Source organism: Primulina tabacum, chromosome 8 (genome assembly GCF_025594145.1).
Source record: "Primulina tabacum isolate GXHZ01 chromosome 8, ASM2559414v2, whole genome shotgun sequence".
Classification (NCBI taxonomy): Eukaryota; Viridiplantae; Streptophyta; class Magnoliopsida; order Lamiales; family Gesneriaceae; genus Primulina; species Primulina tabacum.
This window is the reverse complement of record NC_134557.1, coordinates 709070-729266: the sequence shown is the minus strand read 5'-3', so window position 1 is coordinate 729266 and position 20197 is coordinate 709070. Positions and strand designations below refer to the sequence as shown.

Below are 20197 nucleotides of genomic sequence, written 5' to 3'. Positions count from 1 at the left end.
GACCAAATTTGTACGTTTAAATTATGATTCTTGTATGCGTCAGTATATTTCACGAATACAAAATGAATAGAATAAAGGATTTAAACTTCGAGTCACGCAGTTCCATGAGTTGAAACGCATTCTCATGTATTTATAAACCTGCAATTCTTCCTTACTTCTCCATTTGTATAAGTTTCACCGTTCGTGATATTCCCCAATTTCACCATTGATTCCGCGAATTGCTCGAAGAATGCTATCGAGTTTTCAGCATATTTTGCCACAATCTTCTTGGTTTGAATGGCTAAAATACTAGAATATAGTTCTTGGTCTGAATTTAACAACCCCTCTCCCCGTACCAAGATTTGAAAGTAAGAATTGTCGAATAAATTTGGTGTGACATAATCCATGTCCGATTCATTATTATTGGCTGCGGAGTTTCGAGGAGGGCAGATGGATTTCAATTTGTTCAGGTTGACTTGTGAGAGTTGATTCTTCCCTGAAGTTGTGGAAAAATCTCCATAGATTCTGTTCCTGAAATTTACGCAACGTGCCATGCCTATGGTATGAGCACCTGAAACGTGACCATATTATTAAACTCTGCAAGATCAACAGGCATGTAGGTTCAGCAAGGATGTATAAAATTTTGTTGAATCCATCTAACCGACCAAGTTAGCTTAGTATTTCAATAATTCTACCATCTTTGCGTACCTAGAATGTAGTGTATATATAAATATGTACACTCTGAAGTACATGTACATTGTGATTATTTCGATTCGAAAAGGGTTTCAGCGGAAATTGTCTCACCCATCTGTCAGGTCAGAGTTAACCGACGGTTGCGACAATATCTTGTAGTCAGTCGTAAGGTGCTTACCAGAAAGTGCTACCATATCGGTAACCGATAGGCCCTGATATATAAACTTTGAAATGATGGAGATAAGTCCTTCATCTGATGTAGGGATATTTGTCTCAGTAAGTGCATATCCTGCAGTTTTTGAGTCTTTCCTACCGACAGGGACATCCCAATATGGTCCACCAACCTACAACATGTTCACAAACAAAAATTCAAAAATGTACCAAATAAAATAAACAAACCTGTGATCTCCAAATATTTAAATAAAAATCTCTTTTTATATGTAATACCAAAACAACAGCATCCCTTGCAGCAATGGTTAGAATATCAGCACAAGAAACGGATCCAGGGCACTCAGATTCAAGCCGGTTCTTGATCCTATCAATGATTCTGAATCCTTTCAAAGCATGCAGATTGTTTGGAGCTCTCTTTTCTCCTTGAAGTGTGATTGTGTCATCCAGCAGAACTGATCCATCACATCCCTGTAACGTAAAATCTCGCAGAAAAGTACATGCATGTTTTCATAAATATGAATGGAGCTGATCAAAAAAGTTGTGATTGATTTTGAACTATAATTACCTGAACGAAGCAATCATGAAAATGTAATCTTAAAATCAATGCTGCATTACGTGGATCAGAGAGCACCGCGCATTCCATTTCTTTCCTAACGATTTCGAGCACCGTGGGGCATGTAGTTTTGTAGTAATCTAATGTTAAAGGGGGCTCATCAGCAAGCAAACTTGAAGAGGAAATTCCAAGAACTAATGCTAAAAGAAGAAGCCCTTTTGAGTTAACTAAAAGTTCCATCTTTTTGTTGGTTTTTTTTAGTAGTTCTAAAAGGAGGATTAATTGTGAGAAATGATGAAAGTATGGTTTAAATAAGTGAAATTTGTAGATTGTTTTCTTGAAATTGTTTCGGTTTTATTTATTCACATTTTATTTTTTAGTCAAAAGAGGATGCAACAACTTTTAGCCAGGTTGGTGGATTTCCCAAACCTAAATTTTGATGTGGAAAGAAAGTAAGATCAAAACCTTGTAATGCGTTAAGCAAATTACTTGTAATTTGGGCAAGCAACAAGACGTAAGTGTGACTATCTCCTCCTTTTACCCATTCAACTTTGATAGAACTCTGTACACACATAAGCTTAATTTATTAATAATAATGACTCGAAAAGGATGCTGTTTTCATTGCAGCGTGGACTAATAGAGACAGTCGTCCATATAAAAAAAATAAATAATAAATGCATACAGCTCAATCTTATTTGAGGTCATTCCTATTACTGCAGTCCTGTTTTGATAACCAAAAAATTAGACTATTTTCGATCTTAAATAAACAAATAGTCGAGTATGTCCTCAAATCCACATTTCATCGCCAAGGACCTCTTGGTCTGGTTATACCACTGTCCCAGTAAAAGGAAAAAACCTTGAGTTCGAGCCTTTTTGTAGACACTCAACCCCTAATACTAAATAAAAAAATAAAAATCCACATTTTCATCGGTTTCTATTTTTATTTTTTATTTCATAACACTGGCAAGGGATTTGAATGTCGAGCTGATACATAAAAGTACACGGGTATTTATTCTACTATCCCAGACAATTATATGTTTTATATACTGATATACAATTGCTGTCTTTAGTCAATGGAAATAAACAAAAAACAAGAAGATTTTTGGGAAATTTGGCGGACGTGAGACAAAGGGTGGTTCCACTGCACCACGTGAAGATGTTCACAAAAAAAGATGCAACTAAAGCACGTACATGTCAACATCCTCCTCACCTATATATGCTGCCATATTCAAGGTGACTAAAAGCACACACATCCAACCCCAACAACAAATCCCCCGGCTAAGAGAATGTTGCCCCATCAAGAATTATCAACATTGATAGACAAAGTGGATAACTTCAAATAATTTTCCATGAAAATGGATATGGTGCTAAACTTTCATAAATTTCGAGCGCAAGAATTGAACGGCTTGTATTGTATTTCTTGACGAGTTCATTTATTACAGGATATACGACTTTTAGTGACGAAACATATTGCAATCAGACAAAAGGGTTCGTCAAATCATGCAAGGCTATCGTTTGAAGTCGTGGAATGATCTAACTTTGTTGTACTGTATAACATAGCATGTCTAGTATTTCTGGTGATACAATGAGAGAAAAGATAGTGAACCAGCCTACCTATTGCAGCAGGTAAATTATTATTATCTTTTTTTAAAAAGAAACAAGACAATATAATTTGGATTGGATCTCAACTACAAACAGAACACTTTAATAGTACCGAAAGCTCTTAATGATGCCCCAAAAGGATGAACTGGCTGAAAGAGAGAAGAGTATATAATTTTTTCTCATGATTCGTCACACTAAATAGAGAGACTGTATTTACATTATATTCAATCTCTATCAGATATGGGCTCTCATTTATTCAATAACAATCAGAGTTCATATCTAATACGCAAACATTAAGGGAGGCATGCCATAAACCCCAAAAAATAGTCCAACAAGGAGAAAGACAACAGGTTATGTTGCAAAATGACCATATTGCATATCAATTCTTTCATCCAATTTAACCCCGTACAAAATGCCAAAAACGTAGTTGGATTCACTGCATGATTCACATGAAGGGATGCTACTAGCTGATGACAAGACAGAGAATTAACGCAATGCATATTTAAATGAGCTCTGAATAAGGTCTCCTCTAGCTATTTGAAATCATTGATCCTTCTACATTCTTTTGTCGTTTTGTGGCGTGGGCCTTCTCTGTATTTTGCCATTTCGTAAGCAGCTATATATTTATGAAGTAGAGAGCGGAGTAAGTAAAAGAAAGAGGGTTTCAATATCTGTTTGCTTAGTGTTCTTACATGTAAATTATTGTGCAGATACAGCTGATGAGTGATTTCTCTTTAAAAATGAAACGTTTTCTATGCTAGAACGAACCGAATAGATGAGAAGGGCATTTAATCTTTATCTGTTCAAAGAAGATTGCAGATTTTGCTGATTGCATAGCAGCAAATGAGTAATTCAAGCTTTCTTGAAAGATACTACAAACATCTTTATTTTGAACTTTCTTTTTTCGTTTTGGACAAATGAGTTGTTCTGATATTGTTTAAGGCACTGAAGAATGTAGCAGCAATGAATCCGGATGGACCACATACATAGCTTCTTCACCGGACAAAGAAGACGATCCCACTCAAGATGAAGACGATGAATGCGGTTCCAGCATGGATGAAGGAGTAAATCAGCAAGAATCGGAAGATGGTACTGAAAATATGGATACGGATGACTCCATGGCTTCTGATGCCTCCTCCGGACCTAGTGATCGAAAACGTTTGAGCAATACGGGGAAGAAAAATGAAAGAAAATTATATGGTGGTGAGAAATGTCATAAAAAGGAGGATAGGAAGAAAAGTGGTGAGAAGATAAAGGTTGAAGAGGAGAAGTCTAAAACCAAAGGAAACAGTGGCAAAATATCGAAGTCTGAAACTAAAGGAAACAGTCGCGAAATATCAGATAAAAAATTATAGGTGTTATTTATCAGTTGCATCCGAAGATTATACATGGGAATTGATCTTGTTTTAGGTCGGTACACAAATTTTGTAGTTTATGATTCATGTTTCATGCGATTTCAAGAGTCAAAAGATCAGCAATTTCGGCAGCTCGTGCAGGTGGTTCGGAAGAAGCCTTTATTATTATTATTATTATTATTATTATTATTATTTGATAGACTCCCTTTCTAGTTTGTGACGTTTAAACAGACGTGTGGCATAGATTGAATGTTTCCCATTGATCTTACATCTGTCGGTATACACATTGAATGTTGTACCTCGACTTTATGTTCATTATAATTCCATAGCATGAATGATGTTGGTAATATCCGAAGTTGTAAACTACATCAACGCATACAGCTGGTATCATTTTTCTTTCTTAATTTCTCAAGGAAATACAATGGCCAATGTGTAACCGGGCCATTATGGACAAAAGTTTTAATGATTCCGCATTCAAATATTTCGAATTTAAAAACAAATGGAATCAGTCTTCCCGGTGCTAATAGCTGTAGGGTAGATTTTTGTTATTTTCCGGGGGAGAGGTGTATTATACTTTTCTTAATTTGTTCTGTTCTATAGGGTGGGAATTCGATAACCAGGCATAAATGGTTTATGTTGGGAAAAAAATAAAGAAAAAGAAAAGGATTGTAATTTGTATGCGTAGAATGCAAGACATGTAATCTTACATATTTATTGTTTGAACCAAACTCAAACATGATAATAGAATGCAAGACATGTATTCTTACATATTCATTGTATCATAGGTGTTTGAACCAAACTCAAACATGATAAAATGCAAAATCTCCTGACCAGCACAAATATTATCTCGACAATTTGCACCCTGTGCAGTCTCCAAATAACAAGCCATTTCGACGAGGACAACCATTTTATTCTCAAGAAGTCGATACAGAAGTAGCTAAATCCTAGGGGAACACATATGAAGCAACTCTTATCAATTTCTAACCTGCAATTTCGTTCAGAAATCATTACCATAACAAATAAGAAGAAAAAATCTAAATCCCAGCAAAACACATATGAAGCAACTCTTATCAATTTCTAACCTGCAATTTCGTTCAGAAATCATTACCATAACAAATAAGAAGAGAGAAAATCTATCAATAGTCGAAGACAGATGGCAATGGCAAAAAGGGTCTATGTGAATGCATTTCTTTTCTTTTATCCGTGTCTTGCAACTAATGGTATTTTCCTCGGTTTCATGGACAGTACTTCTTGAAAAGAAACACGCGGATCATTTTTACTTAATGTTTTCCTGATGTAAAAGCAAATAATCCACCTTACTCTAAAATCATAGAGCAACGCCTAGCATAGGGGTCATCCAAAATGCGATTTCAATGAAATCGCGAGAGTTCTTGAATAAATATCTTATGAAATCCAAACATATTTATGTAGATAGTATCTGAAACACTAACATGAAAGATTTTGTTCTTCGGAAAGCATAAACAAAGCATCAGTTCAAGCATAATTCTGAATTACACGTTGATGACAATCAAACACTCGTAGTCAAGCAGAGATCTGTGTCAGCTATATTTATTTCTTCTGCTCTAACTGGTATACACCAATTCTTATTTGTGTGTTTTAATTCCGATGTCTGTTTGTTTTAGCAGAAAGTATCACTAGAGAATGTGGTTCCTTTACAAGATACTATGCAAACATATCTAAATGCAAGTCATTTCCCAATGTTATCAAGGAATACCAGAAAGCACAAAGAAAATACATTAACTTGTATACTTCAAATGAGAATCGGGGAAAAGTTTCAGGAGGAATAATCGAGATGATGTATCAATAGTTATCATGACACCAATTAGGCATACAAAGAAGAACCCAGCTTTAGAAACGTCGAATTAATACAAAAGGTAATTGCATTAACATCCGCGTAGCCCAAATAACATCCTCTCCAGGAGCTCCAAATTACAGCCACTTCAATTGAAATATCCCTTACAGCCAGGAAATATAAAAATTTCAGATTTATGACTATTTTTCTAAAAATATGTTAATATACATGTCAGCTACATTCTTAAGAGCCTATACAAAACTCCTAAATTTTACTTATCTTCCAAAATTTTGCTTCCAAACTCAAAATAATGATAACAAAGACTTCAAAACTGCAGAGTTGCATATTTAAGCTATGTATACTCTCTTGCAAACTCTGTAAATCAGGTAACATCAGTTGCACTAACCAAAACTGGTAAATATTGTGGAAGGAGGTCCGTACAAAAACAAAATGAACAAGTGAACACGGTAAAGGCCACGGTTAAATTGGGATCAAGACCGACAAATTAGATAATCATGAACGAATAATTAAAATCAAACAGAATGAAAAGAGAGAAACATCCACTGCCAATACTCACTAAAACCCGCAATCTCGAACATCAAGAAATCTCTTTGGCGTTTTGAATGAAAGCAGCAGAGCAAAGAATAGAAGCGACGAATGCAAAAAAACCCAACCCAAGCATCAGCGAAACTCCAGCCACCATAAAGTCCAGCACGCATTGCACACTGAATCCCATCATCAAGAAAACCATTTCGCCCCCTAACTTTCTTGAATCAATTGTACGATTCTTTATTCGAGTAAAGGGGCTCTGGGTTTATCTTGTAGCACGATAATGCAAACAGGTAGAGATACGTTATATAGATGAGGATGAGGATTTGGGTTTCTGCAAGGGAAAGTTTTCGTCTTGGGAAGGTCGACACATAGCCAGGCAACTGACACAGCCGCAGTTCTTGCGGTCCAACCAAATACCGTGAGCTCGGAAAATAAACGTTCCACGTTTTTTTGCCATTTTTTGTGTAAACGAGGTTACGCCAAGTTTTTTTAATATATTTTAAGTAAATAATACGTTATTATTTTAAGGCCAATTTCCCGTTATTTATGCTGTATCATCACTAATTTATTTTAGATTTTATAATACACTGGTTTTTTTCAAAATATTTAAATTTACCAAGAGGTTTCAAAATAATTTTAAATTAGCAAATTTGAAAAAAATACATCTGCTCATCTTTCATTTAAGATTCAGTACCTAGAAGATTTTTTTTACAAATTAATACCTGACAACACTACAAACTTAGTTTTAACTACCTACAAAAATAATTTTACATTTTTGCCCTTTTACTATTTAAATAAATATATAATTTTATTCATCAAATTAATTGTGTGTTTTCTATCTACCAAAATATTAGTACCTATTCTGTGGTTTCAGATACTTTATTTTGTTATTTGAATACTTCAAATGTGTAAAAAAATACTATATTTTCTAACAATCACCATAAATTCAGTCGTTGTTGATTTTTCATTAAAAATACATTATGATGACTTATTCATGTCATTTTATTTTAAAAAATATATAGTTCATCAATCATCATTAAAATAAGATTAAATACTTATTTTGACATAAAAATATCTATTTTTAAGTTTCAGATACTTGATTTGGCTCTTTAAATACTCTAAATATGTAAGAAAATACTGGATCTTGAACAATCACCATAAATTCAGTCACTGTTTGTCTTTTCATGAAATGTGTATTTGAATGACATATTCATCTCATTTAATATTTTTTTGTAAAAAAAAATCAAATTCCCAACTGAGCATGTAAATTTTAAAATACTTAGTTTTACTTGAGAAATGCCTATTTTCAGTTTGCAAATACTTGATTTCGTAAATGAGATACTCACAATATGTATTAAAATACTGGATATTCGAATAGATAACGTAAATTCATAAAATATTTGTATTTCAATGAAAAATGCATTTGGATGACATATTAATCTCATTTAATATTTTTTGTTAAAAAACCAAATTCTCAAATAAGTATGCAAATTTTAAAGTACTTAGTTTTACTTGAGAAGTACCTAATTTGAGTTCGCAAATACTTGATTTCGTAAATGAGATACTCACGATATGTATTAAAATATTGGATATTCGAATAAGCAACGTAAGTTCTCCAAGTGTTGGTATTTTCATGAAATATGCATGCATTTGGATGAGAAGTACCTAATTTGAGTTTGCAAATACTCGATTTGGTACAAGAGATACTCATAATATTTAATAGAGTATTGGATATTCAAATATGCAACGTAAGTTTACCAAGTGTTGGCTTTCCATGGAAGATTCGCTTGGATGACATATTTATCTCATTTAATATATTTTCTGTAAAAAAAATCTTAAATAAGCATGAAAATTTTAAAATACTTAATTTACTTGAGAAGTACATAATTTCATATTTCAAATACTTGATTTAGTACATGAGATACTCATAATATGTAATAGAATATTGGATATTCGAATATGCAACGTAAGTTCACCAAGTGTTGGTATTTCTGTAAAAAATGCATTTGGATGACATATTTATCTCATTTAATATTTTTTTGTAAAAAAAAAAACCAAATTCTCAAATAAGTATGAATATTTAAAAATACTTAATTTTACTTGAGAAGTACCTAATTTCATATTGCAAATACTTGATTTGGTACACGAGATACTCATAATATGTAATAGACTACTGGATATTCGAATATGCAACGTAAGTTCACCAAGTATTGGTCTTTCCATGGAAGATGCATTTGGATTACATATTCATTTTATTTAATATTTTTTTGGTCAAAAATATTCTTAAATAAGCATGAAAATTTTAAAGTATTTAGTTTTACTTGAAAAGTATCTAATTTGAGTTTGCAAATACTTGATTTCGTAAATGAGATAATCACAATATGTATTAAAATACTGGATATTCAAATATGCAATATTTCCATGAAAAATTCATTAAGATACTTATTCATGTCATTTAAATAAATAAACATAGTTCATTGTTCATCATGAACTAATTGGGAGATATATATTATGAACATAGTTCGTAAATGAGCTTGAAATTTGTACTTTAAGTATAGCTATCGATTCTAAGATTAATTATTTATAAAATACTCATCAATTTTAATTTACAATACTTTTTGATATTCATTGAATGACTTATTTGACAATTATACTTATTTGACATAATACTTATTGGTAATTATTCATTATACTTATTAGTATTTTTTTCTTTATACTTATGAGTATTAATTTATAATAAAATTAATATTCATTCACAATACATGTTGGTATTCATTAAATGACAAGACAATACTTCGTTGTATATCATCTTCATTAGTATTCATTCATAATATTTATTGGTAATCATTCATTATATGTATCAATATTCTTTCATTATACTTATTATCAAATTTGAGTTTTAAAATGGTAAAATCAATTATCAGTGGAATCTAATTATGTAATACATGTAACAATTTAGGTATCACATTTTTATTTCACGGATCTCATCATCAAAGGCCACTCAATATTGACTTCAAATTATATATTTTGACATCATCAAATAATCGAATTTGAGTATTTAAATAGTAAAATCAAGTATTTGTGGATTCGTATTTGGTATTATTTGTATTAATTTAGGTATCACATTTTTACTTCACGAATATCATCATCAAAGACCACTCAATATTAACTTCAAACTATATAATTTGACATCCTCAAATAGTTGGATATAAGAATTTAGGGAGTAAAATTAAGTATTTGCGAACTCGGATTAGATACTCTTTGTACCAATTTAGCTACCATATTTTAACTTCACCAATTTAGATACTCTTCGTATCAATGCATCTTCCATGGAAAGATCAACACTTGGTGATCTTGCGTTGCCTATTCGAATATCCAGTATTTTAATACATATTGTGAGTATCTTATTCAAGATATAAAGTATTTGCAAACTCAAATTAGATACTTCTCAAATAAAACTAAGTATTTTAAAATTTCAATACTTAGTTGAGAATTTGTTTTTGTTTTTGTTTTTTGTTTTTACAAAAAAAAAAAACTTAAATGAGATGAATATGTCATCCAAATACATCTTCCAAGGAACGATAAACACTTGGTGAGCTTACGTTCCATATTCGAATATCCAGTATTCTATTACATATTATGAGTATCTCATATACTAAATCAAATATTTTTAATCTCAAATTAGGCACTTCTCAAATAAAAACATGTACTTTAGAATTTCCATGCTTAGTTGGGAATTTGTTTTTTCTTTTACAATTTTTTTTAAATGAGATGAATATGTCATCCAAATACTTATTATATGGAAATATCAATACTTGTTGAACTTACGTTTTCCTATTCGAATATTCAGTATTTTAATACATAGTGTGAGTATCTTATTTACGAAATCAAGTATTTGCAAACTCAAATTAGGTACTTCTTAAGTAAAAATAAGTACTTTAAAATTTTCATGCTTAGTTGAAAATTTGTTTTTTTATAAAAAAAATATCAAATGAAATGAATATGTATATTTCATAAAAATACCAACACTTGGTGAACCTACGTTGTTTATTCGAATATCCAGTATTTTAGTACATATTGTGAGTATCTCATTTACGAAATCAAGTATTTGCCCAAATTAAGTACTTCACGTATTGGTAGACTCGAATAGATACTTTTTGTACTAATTTAGGTATCACATTTTAATTTCAAAAATGACACATCAAAAGTCACTCAATATTACTTGAAACTATATTCTTTTATACACCAAAATAATCAAATTTGAGTATTAAAAATGTAAAGCCCAAAATAGTATACGTAAAATCCATGCATATATTTAATTTATGAAATTTATTATTTTAATTATTTATGTTTATTTAATGTATGTTAAAATGTTTTCTAGAGTTTTATGTTTCAGGCGATTATTCGAGGCGAGATCGAGGAAAGGAGATAGGGACGATTTTTTTTAGTAAATTTTAATGCAGTATTTTATTTAAGATAAGGATGGAGTATTTTAAATAATTTAATTAATTTTAGTAATTTAAGAGCTTAATTATTTAAATGATTAATTGATTTTAAAATTTTAAAGTTGTAGTATTTGTGCATCTTATTTAAATTTAAAATTTATAATGTGGTTAATATGAGATTTATTTTAAATTAGTATGTTAAATGTTTTTAAATAGATTTATTAGTATATTAAATACATATGTTACAATTGTTTATATATATCTAGGTATATATATATACACATATATATATCAACACACAAGCACACACACTTTGACTCACACACACACTCACACATTTACACACACATATACACGTACACACACACAACACAAAACACAAAACAAAACATGCTATTAAACTTTTTGACTAAAGAGAAGGTTGTGTTTTTAAAACACTCATCTCTCAATTTATTTATTTCATTTTCTTCCTTTTTTTTTTTTCATTCAACGAGCACATCTCCTCTAAAAATTTCCAGCATATATTTAGTAAGTTTTCTTTGAAGAAATTGAGCTAAGTTCGTCCCGGATCGTCTCCCGTATCATCTCCGCTTCGGTATCGTCGTTTCGGTATTTTTAAATATCAAAAGGCACGTATATTCTGTTCTTGATGCATCGATCTTGTCATATTATGCGTTGTGTTGTTATTTATGCAAAAATTATATGTGTGATGCGTAGAAGTTTGAGCAATCACGTCTATATCAAGTTTGAAACAATTTTGGATCACCAAATTCACGTTTTTGCTGTTCTGTAAAATACTGCGCTTTTTCGGTATTGATTTTGAGAAAACTTTCAACGTAAAAATCGTAGAACTTTTTGATGCCTTCGATTTAATATAAAATTCGAGTTATTTGGATTAAAAACGAGTGAGTTATGGTGTTTTTAGTATGACTGCTATTTTTAGATCCGAAAACTCACGTTTCGCTGTTCTTTCGAAAACTGCGATTTTTCGGTACATATTTTGAGAAAACTTTTAATTACAGAAACGTAGATCTTTTCGATACGTTTGATTTGATATAAAATTCGAGTTATTTGGATTAAAAACGAGTGAGTTATGGAGTTTTTAGTATGACTGCTCAAATCGTGTTTCAAGAAAGTTATGAATTTTAATATGTTCTTGAAGTTTTTATGTTGCAGGCTTTGTTGGGGATCAACGGGTGATCGTTGCTGCATATAAGAAAGTTAGTAATGATGTTTAGAGTATTTTTGAGGTTTTGATTCATGTCGTTAAGAGCTTGAATTATTAAGATGTCGTAAGAAATAAACTTTAATATAAATGACAATATTTTGGGTCGTATGAATTGTAGGGTGATTATAAAAGTTTAGTTCATTGTTATGGTGTTCTAGAATGGTCTCATAGTGATGAATCTTGATGCCTTATGTGTTAATTGGGAGAATAGACATGTCGCAAAATTTTCATAAAATAATTCGTCGAACAGAGCGGACACGGACCCGGACACGGAGGTAGGCACGGTGTCCGTGCCTTCTTATTTCATCACAACAATTTTTAAGCGCACGGACACGGACCATGATACGGACCTAGGGACGGGGTCCGTGTACCTTCAGATTTTAGGTATATTCTTTTATTATTTAAGGTTTGATTTGAGGTTTTATACCATGGTTTAATATGATGTTTTACAGGATTATGTCATGGGAAATTATAGAATGTTCTAAGAATTTATTTAGCTTGGGATTAAGCATGACATTTACGTTTAAGTTGTACAAGTTAAGTTTATGTATTCATATTAGTATGTTGCAGCAACGACCCGATTGACATCCAACGAATCCCTCAATGCAAAGTAAGTATGTATGACGTGCAAAGAAAATATTTGAAGTTTTTGAGGTATGCTAAATGTCTTGTGACCAAAAGTGAATGGGTTTGGAAGTCGGTGAACGTGGCCGAGGACCTCTCCACCCCGTTAAATTATGAACGGGTTTGAAGTTAAGATTGGAAAGCGTTAAATTATGAACGGGGACCAATCCGCCCGTTAAATTATGAACGGGTTAGATCGTGGTTGTGAAGCGTTAAATTATGAACGTGGATCAACTGGCCTGTTAAATTATGAACATGGATCTCATGTATGTGGCAGTGGATATGTCCCTGTCAGCCCAGTACTGTGGTTTGTCTGATCAGGCATTTATTATGTTATGTGTCATTTGCTTTGAAACATCCTCTACGCAAAATGATGAAGTTAAGTATGTTGAAGTATGAAAGCATGTTTAAAGAAAAGTTTATGTGATGGCACGTCATATTATGTATGCATGTATGTTCAAAGTTTATGCAAAGCTCAAGTTTATGAAAGTTCAAGTTATTATGCAAGTTCAAGTTTCAAAGTATGTATGTTCAAGTTCAAAGAAGTTTATGAGAGTTCAAAGTTATTATGAAAGTTTAAATTTCAAGTATATATGTTATATTTTGAAGTTGTATGTGGTTTTATTATGTAATACTCGTTATTCCCAGTTTATACGTGTTGAGTCTTTAGACTCACTAGACTTGAACGATGCAGGTGAGTACATTGAGGAGGAGACAGGAGGTGGCGACCAAGGGGCAGGCTTGGACTGAGCGGAAGGCTAAACCCGAGGACCACTATGTTTATGTTTTATGAAAACTTTAAAATATTATGTTTTTATGTTGGATGTGAGATGATTTGAAATAAGTACTTTGTTGAAAATATTAGTTGGGAATGTTGATTTTAATATTATTAAGTAAAATGACAAGTGACGACCGTATGAAATTTTATGTTTAAGAAAATTTTTAATTTTTCCGCAAATTTTGAAGTAGTAAAAGTACGGTACGTTACAAAAAAGACAAAATCAAGTATATGTGAAATCAAATTAGGTACTATTTGTACCAATTTAGGTAACACGTTTTTTATTCACAAATATTATCATCAAAGAACATTCAATATTATCTTCAAATTATATATTTTTACATACTCAATCGAATTTGACTATTTAAACGGTAAAATCAAGTATTTGTGGACTCGAATTATGTATTATTTGTATTAATTTAAGTATGACATTTTTACTTCACGAATATCATCATCGGTGTCAATTAATATTAACTTCAAATTATATTTTGGCATCCTCAAATTATTGTATATGAGTATTTACGGGGTAAAATCATGTATTTATAGACTTTAATTAGATACTCTTTGTACCAATTTAAGTATCACATTTTAACTTCACAAATGACATCATCAAAAGTTACTTAATATTACTTGAAATTTAAGTATTTTCTTGCACATTTGAAGTATTCAAATAGCCAAATCAAATATTTTGAACCCCAAAATAAGTATTTTATCGATCAAAATAAGTAATTTTTCTAATTCAACAATGAGTGAGAAACTATGTTTTTTAAAAAATTAGATGACATGAATAATTAATCTTAATGTATTTTCAATGAAAAGACCAACAATTATTGAATTTATTGTGATAGCTCGAAGATCCAGTATTTTCTTACACATTTGGATTATTAAAATAGTCAAATCAAGCATTTGAAACTCCAAAATAGGTATTTTGTAGGTCAAAATAAATACTTAATTTTATTTCAAGATGAGTGATGACATATGTTTTTTCTAAAAAAATAAAATGACATGAATAAGTCATCCTAATGCATTTTTCATGAAATAATTTATGGTAAATGCTCGAAAATATAGTATTTTCTTATTTATTTGGAGTATTCAAAGAGCGAAATCAAGTATCTGAAACCCCATAACAGGTACTTTATATATCAAAATAAGTATTTATTTTTATTCCATGATAATTGAGAAACAAATTTTATATAAAATTATATTTTAAATGAAGAAGATTCATGTAATTTTTGTGACTAAAATAATATATTTATTTAAATAATAAAGGGTAAAAATGTAACTTTTGCTTTGTGAGGAGTTAAAACTAAAAGCATAGATTTGTCAAGTACTGATTTCTAAAAAATTATGACTAGGTACTGAATCTTAATTGAAAGATTGACAGATGTATTTTTTTGGAATTTATCGATATATTTATATAATCTATTTTATTAAATAATAATTTATCGCTATATCCTTCTCTTGGTCTTGGGGTTCGCATTTCATTAATAAAATAATACTTTCTGAGTTTTTGAGTTTGTCAGCCAGCAGCCACAGGCAAATATGACTGCTCGTATATTTGTTACCGTCGCCCATTCTTGCATTAGTTCTCGTGTTTTTTACGATGCTTATGTTTTTATTTTATCATTGTACTCTATTTTATTTTAATGAAGGCTTTAAGTTGGTTGGTTGGTTGGTTTCAAAAAAATAAATTACGACAAATTCGAAAAGGTTACCTCTTTATCGTCCCACATGTATTCTATGCTATATCGAATCAACCGAGTTAATTTGATCATATATGCCACGCCATTATTTACAATTACACTAATGCAGCTGCTATACAAGATATATCAATACTCCTTTCTTCACAGATCAGCAGCATCATATTGTTAAAGACGGCCAGAAAAATGATGATCATCCCCTTCCTTCAAACATGCTAAATGCTAACCGGTCCAACGCCTAAATGATCAAGAAAACTTGAACTCATTCGCGACACATGATAATGAAACATCTCTTTAGCTAAACTCAAATGATGCAGAAACGAAACATGTCTGTTACCTGATGTTGGCATTGGTTTCCTGATATGTCTGGAAACAGGATCCTTAATTTCAATGACAACTGCACCCGATGTCAAAAACGTCTTAGCCACAGAGGATGCATGCTCCAAGCAACAACGAACAACCTGTTTTGGCATACAAAAGATCCTCACGGGTCGGCTCTAAGTGATACTTGAAAAGAAAAACAAAAAACCTCAGTTTCACCTTAGTAGGATCCAAGATTCCAGCAGCCATCAAGTCCTCGTATTTGCCTTTTGCAGCATTATATCCATACCTTAAGTCACCTGATGACAGAATCTGCACGCGGAACTTCCAAAATGTTACATAACGAAGCTTGTTTCATCGGTTCATACTAAACAAAATTTTACTTGAATGGCATTTAACGCACGAGAGAGACCTTTTCAATAACAGTGTTCCCATTTACACCAGCATTTTTTGCAATCTGCCTTGCAGGGTACATCAAAGCTCTTTTTAATATATCTGCTCCAATCTACACACATTATCAGGCCAACGTCACCAGGTCATGAATTAAATACACGCAAAATAGTACATACTTTAATGGAAACCCCAACCAACGAAACGAGCAAGTACACAAAATAGTAATATATTTTGATGGAAAATCCAACCAAGGAATTAGCTATTATGAATATTGCATTTTTTTAAAAAATCAAATTCATTAAGGAAAAAAACATAAAAAGTACTTTTTGCTCTTCATTATCCAACTGTTCTCTAATACTGTCAATCTTCGTGGACAGCCTTAGTAGGCAACAACCACCGCCAACTACTACTCCTTCCTCAATTGCAGCCTAATGAAAAGAGGAGGCAGGCATTTAGTAATAGAACAGCTACTTGATATCCATGAAGTGATTAAGAATAAGTAGCTAGCTACCTTAGTTGCATTTAGAGCATCTTCAACTCTAAGTTGTTTATCCTTTAACTCGACAACAGTTTGTGCTCCCACCTGAAGAATTGCTATACCACTTGATAACCTCGCTATCCGTTCATTCAATATTTTCTTCTGAAATTTTTCCGCAGTATTCTGTAAAAGGAAGCCTTAGTTATTAACCATTAACTCTGAATTTAAGGTTATCCCCGTCCAGATTCATGAAATTGGAAAAGGGTTGTAAAGCAGGCAATTTTTGAGGATTTCTTGAAAGAATGTGTTGGTTGTTTGATTGATGAATTTAAGAAAGTAAATATATAGTTATCACACCTCGACAAGCCTTTGAATCTGAGAAACTCTCTCTTTCACAGCATCTTGAGTGCTTCCATCTGTCACTATTAACGTCGAGTCTTTTGTTATTGCGACTTTAGAAGCAGACCCCAACATATCTCTATGTGCATTTTCAAGGGTCAATCCCATATCATCCCTGATTACCGTTCCTGTCGGCAAAATAAATAAATGACAGCATTAATGAAGGACAAAATGATGCACACAATTAATTTGTATGTTGAATTTTCGGACGAAGGATGGAAGAAATGTTCAGACGAAAGATACATTTTTTATACACGTTTTCACACAGAAGAGGTATAGAGCTCCCTCCTCTCGTTCCAGATCATCCCATCGTCAAGTTCTTTCTCTCATCTATTAATATTTGAGTGCTTGGTTCTATAATATTTGTGAGGTGTTTGTTGTCATGTTTTAATATAAAATGTATGTTCTCTTTGAAAAACACAATGTTGTACATCATAAAGGTTTTTAACTTAATAATTTTTGTGGTTTTTCGAGTAAATTTCGATGTCCAATTTTATACTTTATTTTCGTATTATTATTTCAAGTTTCTGTACCTTAGAACGTCAGTTCCTGTACAGGTCCAATAAAGATGCACATGAAATTTAAATGTGCACCACTTTGATCTTAAGGATTCATTCTTTGTTGAATCAAAATATACTTGTCTCAATACCTCCTGTCAAGATAGCAATGTCATCCAGATAATGGCTCTTCCGCACGCCAAAGGCCGGAGCTTTAATCGCAGCTACCTTCAAAACTCCCCTCAGTTTGTTCCGAATTACAGGTGCCAGAGCTTCTTGCTCGATTCCCTCTGCTACTAAGACAATTGGGTATTTTTCTTTGACGGCATCATCCAATATCTTGAACAACTCTCTTGGATTTATAATCTTTCTGTCAACCAAAAGCAACTGCATCCACATATATTAGATCCCACACTAATTACTTTGAACGAATAAGAGGGAAACAAAAAAGATTTGTACTTTGCAATCGTGAAACTCCACAGTCATCTTCTGACGGTCAGTGACGAAATAAGGAGATAAGTATCCTCGGTCAAACTGCATTCCTTCAACAATTTCTAGATTATTTTCAGCATAATTCCCTTTCTCAATTGTTATAAAACCGCTTCTTCCTACTCGTCGAAGAGCAGTAGAAATCATATTTCCCACTGTATAATCGTTTCCTGCACTAACGGCAGCAACATCAGCAAGTTCATGGTCCTCAACCTGAAAATATTAGAGAAACGTGGATTTAATTCGTTATGTTTGAAAATCCCTTCGTTAAATAATTAATACAGACAGGGGTTTCTCGTTATTACAAATAATCCTGGAAAAATGAACAGTGATACTTAAAACTCCATACCTCTTTGGACATCAATTTGAGTTCAGGTATGAGGGCTCTAGCCGTTTTCTCAATTCCTCGTGAGATTTGAACTGGGTTCATACCCGCTGCAATAACCTACAGATTGTCATATACTAGTTCTGCAAGGCTTTCATTACACGAATGGAAGGATTATTAGTCGTGACATGGTCGAACTCCCGATGCTGTACCTTCACGCCCTCGGCGATAAGACCACGAGCAAGCACTATAGATGTAGTGCAGCCGTCACCGGCAAGATCATTTGTCCTAGCTCCAGCTTGTCTCACCAGTTTTACACCAACATTTTCTAGAGGATCTTCCAGCTCAATCTTTACTAGTAACCATAATATATATAAGAGATAAAAAGAAAACCATCAATCTAAATGCAACAATGAAAATGGAGAATGGTCATTAAATGGTAGTTGAGCATGTATACTAACTATTACAACACCTGAATCAATGTGTTTATTCCAACAAAAGAAATAAACAAGATTCTTAAAAGGCGTCCAACCAATTTATTACATGATCATGCTCTCCAAAAGTTTATCTCATTGGTCCATAAAACAAATTAAAACATGATAAAGATAGAATACATCAATGTAGTACGGTCGTACCTCTTTAAGAACAGTTTCCCCATCATTTACTATCTTTGGAGGTCCATACTTGTTCTGCAGCACCACATTCCTTCCCTTTGGACCCATCGTTACCCCAATCAGCTCTGCCACTTTATCCACCCCTGCCTACACAACAAACTATTGTTAACCAAACTGGATTGAGAAAATAAAATGCTAAAAGTTCAATGACTTTCATACAATGTTAATGTTTACAAAAATCAAGAGAGTCGCCGACCTCCTTTTACTCGCTCTCTCTCGGCCACTGCACAGAGCAGAGAATTATATTGTAGAGCGGTAACACGGACGAACCCATATTTTTATCACATTTCCCCAAAGATTACATGCAAAGTTGATTTTTTTTTGGTTCGCCGCTAGTATGCGGCAACCTTCGACTGAAAATCTGTCAACAGCAGCGATTTTCACCTCTATTTTTTCTAAAAGTTATCTTACGAGCCACCCAAGTGAAAATCTTGATACCGCATTCAAAATTAAGCAACAGCAATGCAGTAATTACCAGGAGTTTTCTTGTGGCTGAACCGTCATGATTAAAGTAGACATGTTTGGCCGAGGCAGTTGCAGTCAACATGGAAATATGAGGTCTCCTTATAATTGTATTGGGTATCCGCGACTGACATGCGAAGCCAACTGCTGGCAATGGCCTGAGAGAACTTCCCATTCTTGAAATCTGACCGTTCAAAGAATTGGATAGTTTTTGCGGTGACGAGGATAAGAAGTGACGAGATATCAGATTTTAGTGCATGGAGACGCCGTTAAATAGGGATTTCTAATTAAATCATACAAAAATAAATAAATTTATCAAACCCCGGCCCTTGGATTTATTACAATTTTAATATTTTTATTTATTTTGATAAATATAATATTTTTACATATTTAAATAAAAATCAAATAATAATATTGATAAAAAGAATGACAATAAATCATATGAAATAAATTAATTATAATGATATTAAAATTAAAAAAATAAAAATAACAATAATAACATTATAAAATTTTGATTAAACTGAAATGTTGGCATTATCTATTTAATTCAAAAATAAGTTTTATTAATTAAGAATTCTGATTTTTCCTCTTTATAAATTCATATAAATCAATTTATTTGGTCAGATTTCGATTATTTTATAAAATATATGTTAAATAATAAATTGA

General features: G+C 32.2%; 4 protein-coding genes across 8 annotated transcripts; 1 reads left to right on the top strand and 3 right to left on the bottom strand.

Moving 5' to 3' along the window:
* Positions 1–7: 7 nt before the first annotated feature.
* Positions 8–1685, bottom strand: LOC142552661 (peroxidase 11). Its single transcript, XM_075662419.1, has 4 exons — positions 1409–1685; positions 1120–1311; positions 851–1016; positions 8–550 (listed from the first exon to the last, which is right to left on the bottom strand). Exons 1-4 carry the CDS (start codon positions 1634–1636, stop codon positions 123–125), a joined length of 1014 nt encoding a protein of 337 aa, XP_075518534.1. The 5' UTR covers positions 1637–1685; the 3' UTR covers positions 8–122.
* A 1543-nt stretch (positions 1686–3228) lies between these two features.
* On the top strand, positions 3229–4679 carry LOC142552658 (uncharacterized). Its single transcript, XM_075662416.1, has 2 exons — positions 3229–3845; positions 3941–4679. Exons 1-2 carry the CDS (start codon positions 3842–3844, stop codon positions 4351–4353), a joined length of 417 nt encoding a protein of 138 aa, XP_075518531.1. The 5' UTR covers positions 3229–3841; the 3' UTR covers positions 4354–4679.
* A 369-nt stretch (positions 4680–5048) lies between these two features.
* On the bottom strand, positions 5049–7186 carry LOC142552660 (uncharacterized). Of its 2 annotated transcripts, none has more exons than XM_075662417.1 (2): positions 6744–7181; positions 5049–5338 (listed from the first exon to the last, which is right to left on the bottom strand). In XM_075662417.1, exon 1 carries the CDS (start codon positions 6915–6917, stop codon positions 6765–6767), a length of 153 nt encoding a protein of 50 aa, XP_075518532.1. In that variant the 5' UTR covers positions 6918–7181; the 3' UTR covers positions 5049–5338; positions 6744–6764. The 2 variants fall into 2 exon arrangements, with proteins under 2 accessions (XP_075518532.1, XP_075518533.1); XM_075662418.1 differs by lacking the exon at positions 5049–5338 and adding an exon at positions 5395–5435 and having other exon boundaries at positions 6744–7186.
* An 8355-nt stretch (positions 7187–15541) lies between these two features.
* On the bottom strand, positions 15542–19791 carry LOC142552657 (chaperonin 60 subunit beta 4, chloroplastic-like). 4 transcript variants are annotated; one of them, XM_075662413.1, is made up of 14 exons: positions 19545–19683; positions 19266–19430; positions 19031–19156; positions 18608–18745; positions 18420–18515; positions 18041–18283; positions 17734–17968; positions 17043–17212; positions 16719–16868; positions 16531–16635; positions 16227–16319; positions 16034–16126; positions 15831–15954; positions 15542–15731 (listed from the first exon to the last, which is right to left on the bottom strand). In XM_075662413.1, exons 3-14 carry the CDS (start codon positions 19115–19117, stop codon positions 15709–15711), a joined length of 1557 nt encoding a protein of 518 aa, XP_075518528.1. In that variant the 5' UTR covers positions 19118–19156; positions 19266–19430; positions 19545–19683; the 3' UTR covers positions 15542–15708. The 4 variants fall into 4 exon arrangements, with proteins under 4 accessions (XP_075518528.1, XP_075518529.1, XP_075518527.1 ...); XM_075662414.1 differs by having other exon boundaries at positions 19031–19152; XM_075662412.1 differs by lacking the exon at positions 19266–19430 and having other exon boundaries at positions 19545–19791.
* Positions 19792–20197: the final 406 nt, after the last annotated feature.

Excerpts from the sequence above, each read along its gene's own strand:
- LOC142552661 (XM_075662419.1), bottom strand. The coding sequence starts at position 1,636 with ATGGAACTTTTAGTTAACTCAAAAGGGCTTCTTCTTTTAGCATTAGTT. Across the intron at positions 1,312-1,408 it reads TTCATGATTGCTTCGTTCAG|GGATGTGATGGATCAGTTCT; the intron begins GTAATTATAGTT and ends TTTACGTTACAG. Across the intron at positions 1,017-1,119 it reads CAAGGGATGCTGTTGTTTTG|GTTGGTGGACCATATTGGGA; the intron begins GTATTACATATA and ends AACATGTTGTAG.
- LOC142552660 (XM_075662418.1), bottom strand. The coding sequence starts at position 6,917 with ATGGTTTTCTTGATGATGGGATTCAGTGTGCAATGCGTGCTGGACTTT.
- LOC142552657 (XM_075662412.1), bottom strand. The coding sequence starts at position 19,706 with ATGGGAAGTTCTCTCAGGCCATTGCCAGCAGTTGGCTTCGCATGTCAG. Across the intron at positions 18,746-19,030 it reads GGGAAACTGTTCTTAAAGAG|ATTGAGCTGGAAGATCCTCT; the intron begins GTACGACCGTAC and ends TTACTAGTAAAG. Across the intron at positions 18,516-18,607 it reads TTATCGCCGAGGGCGTGAAG|GTTATTGCAGCGGGTATGAA; the intron begins GTACAGCATCGG and ends GACAATCTGTAG.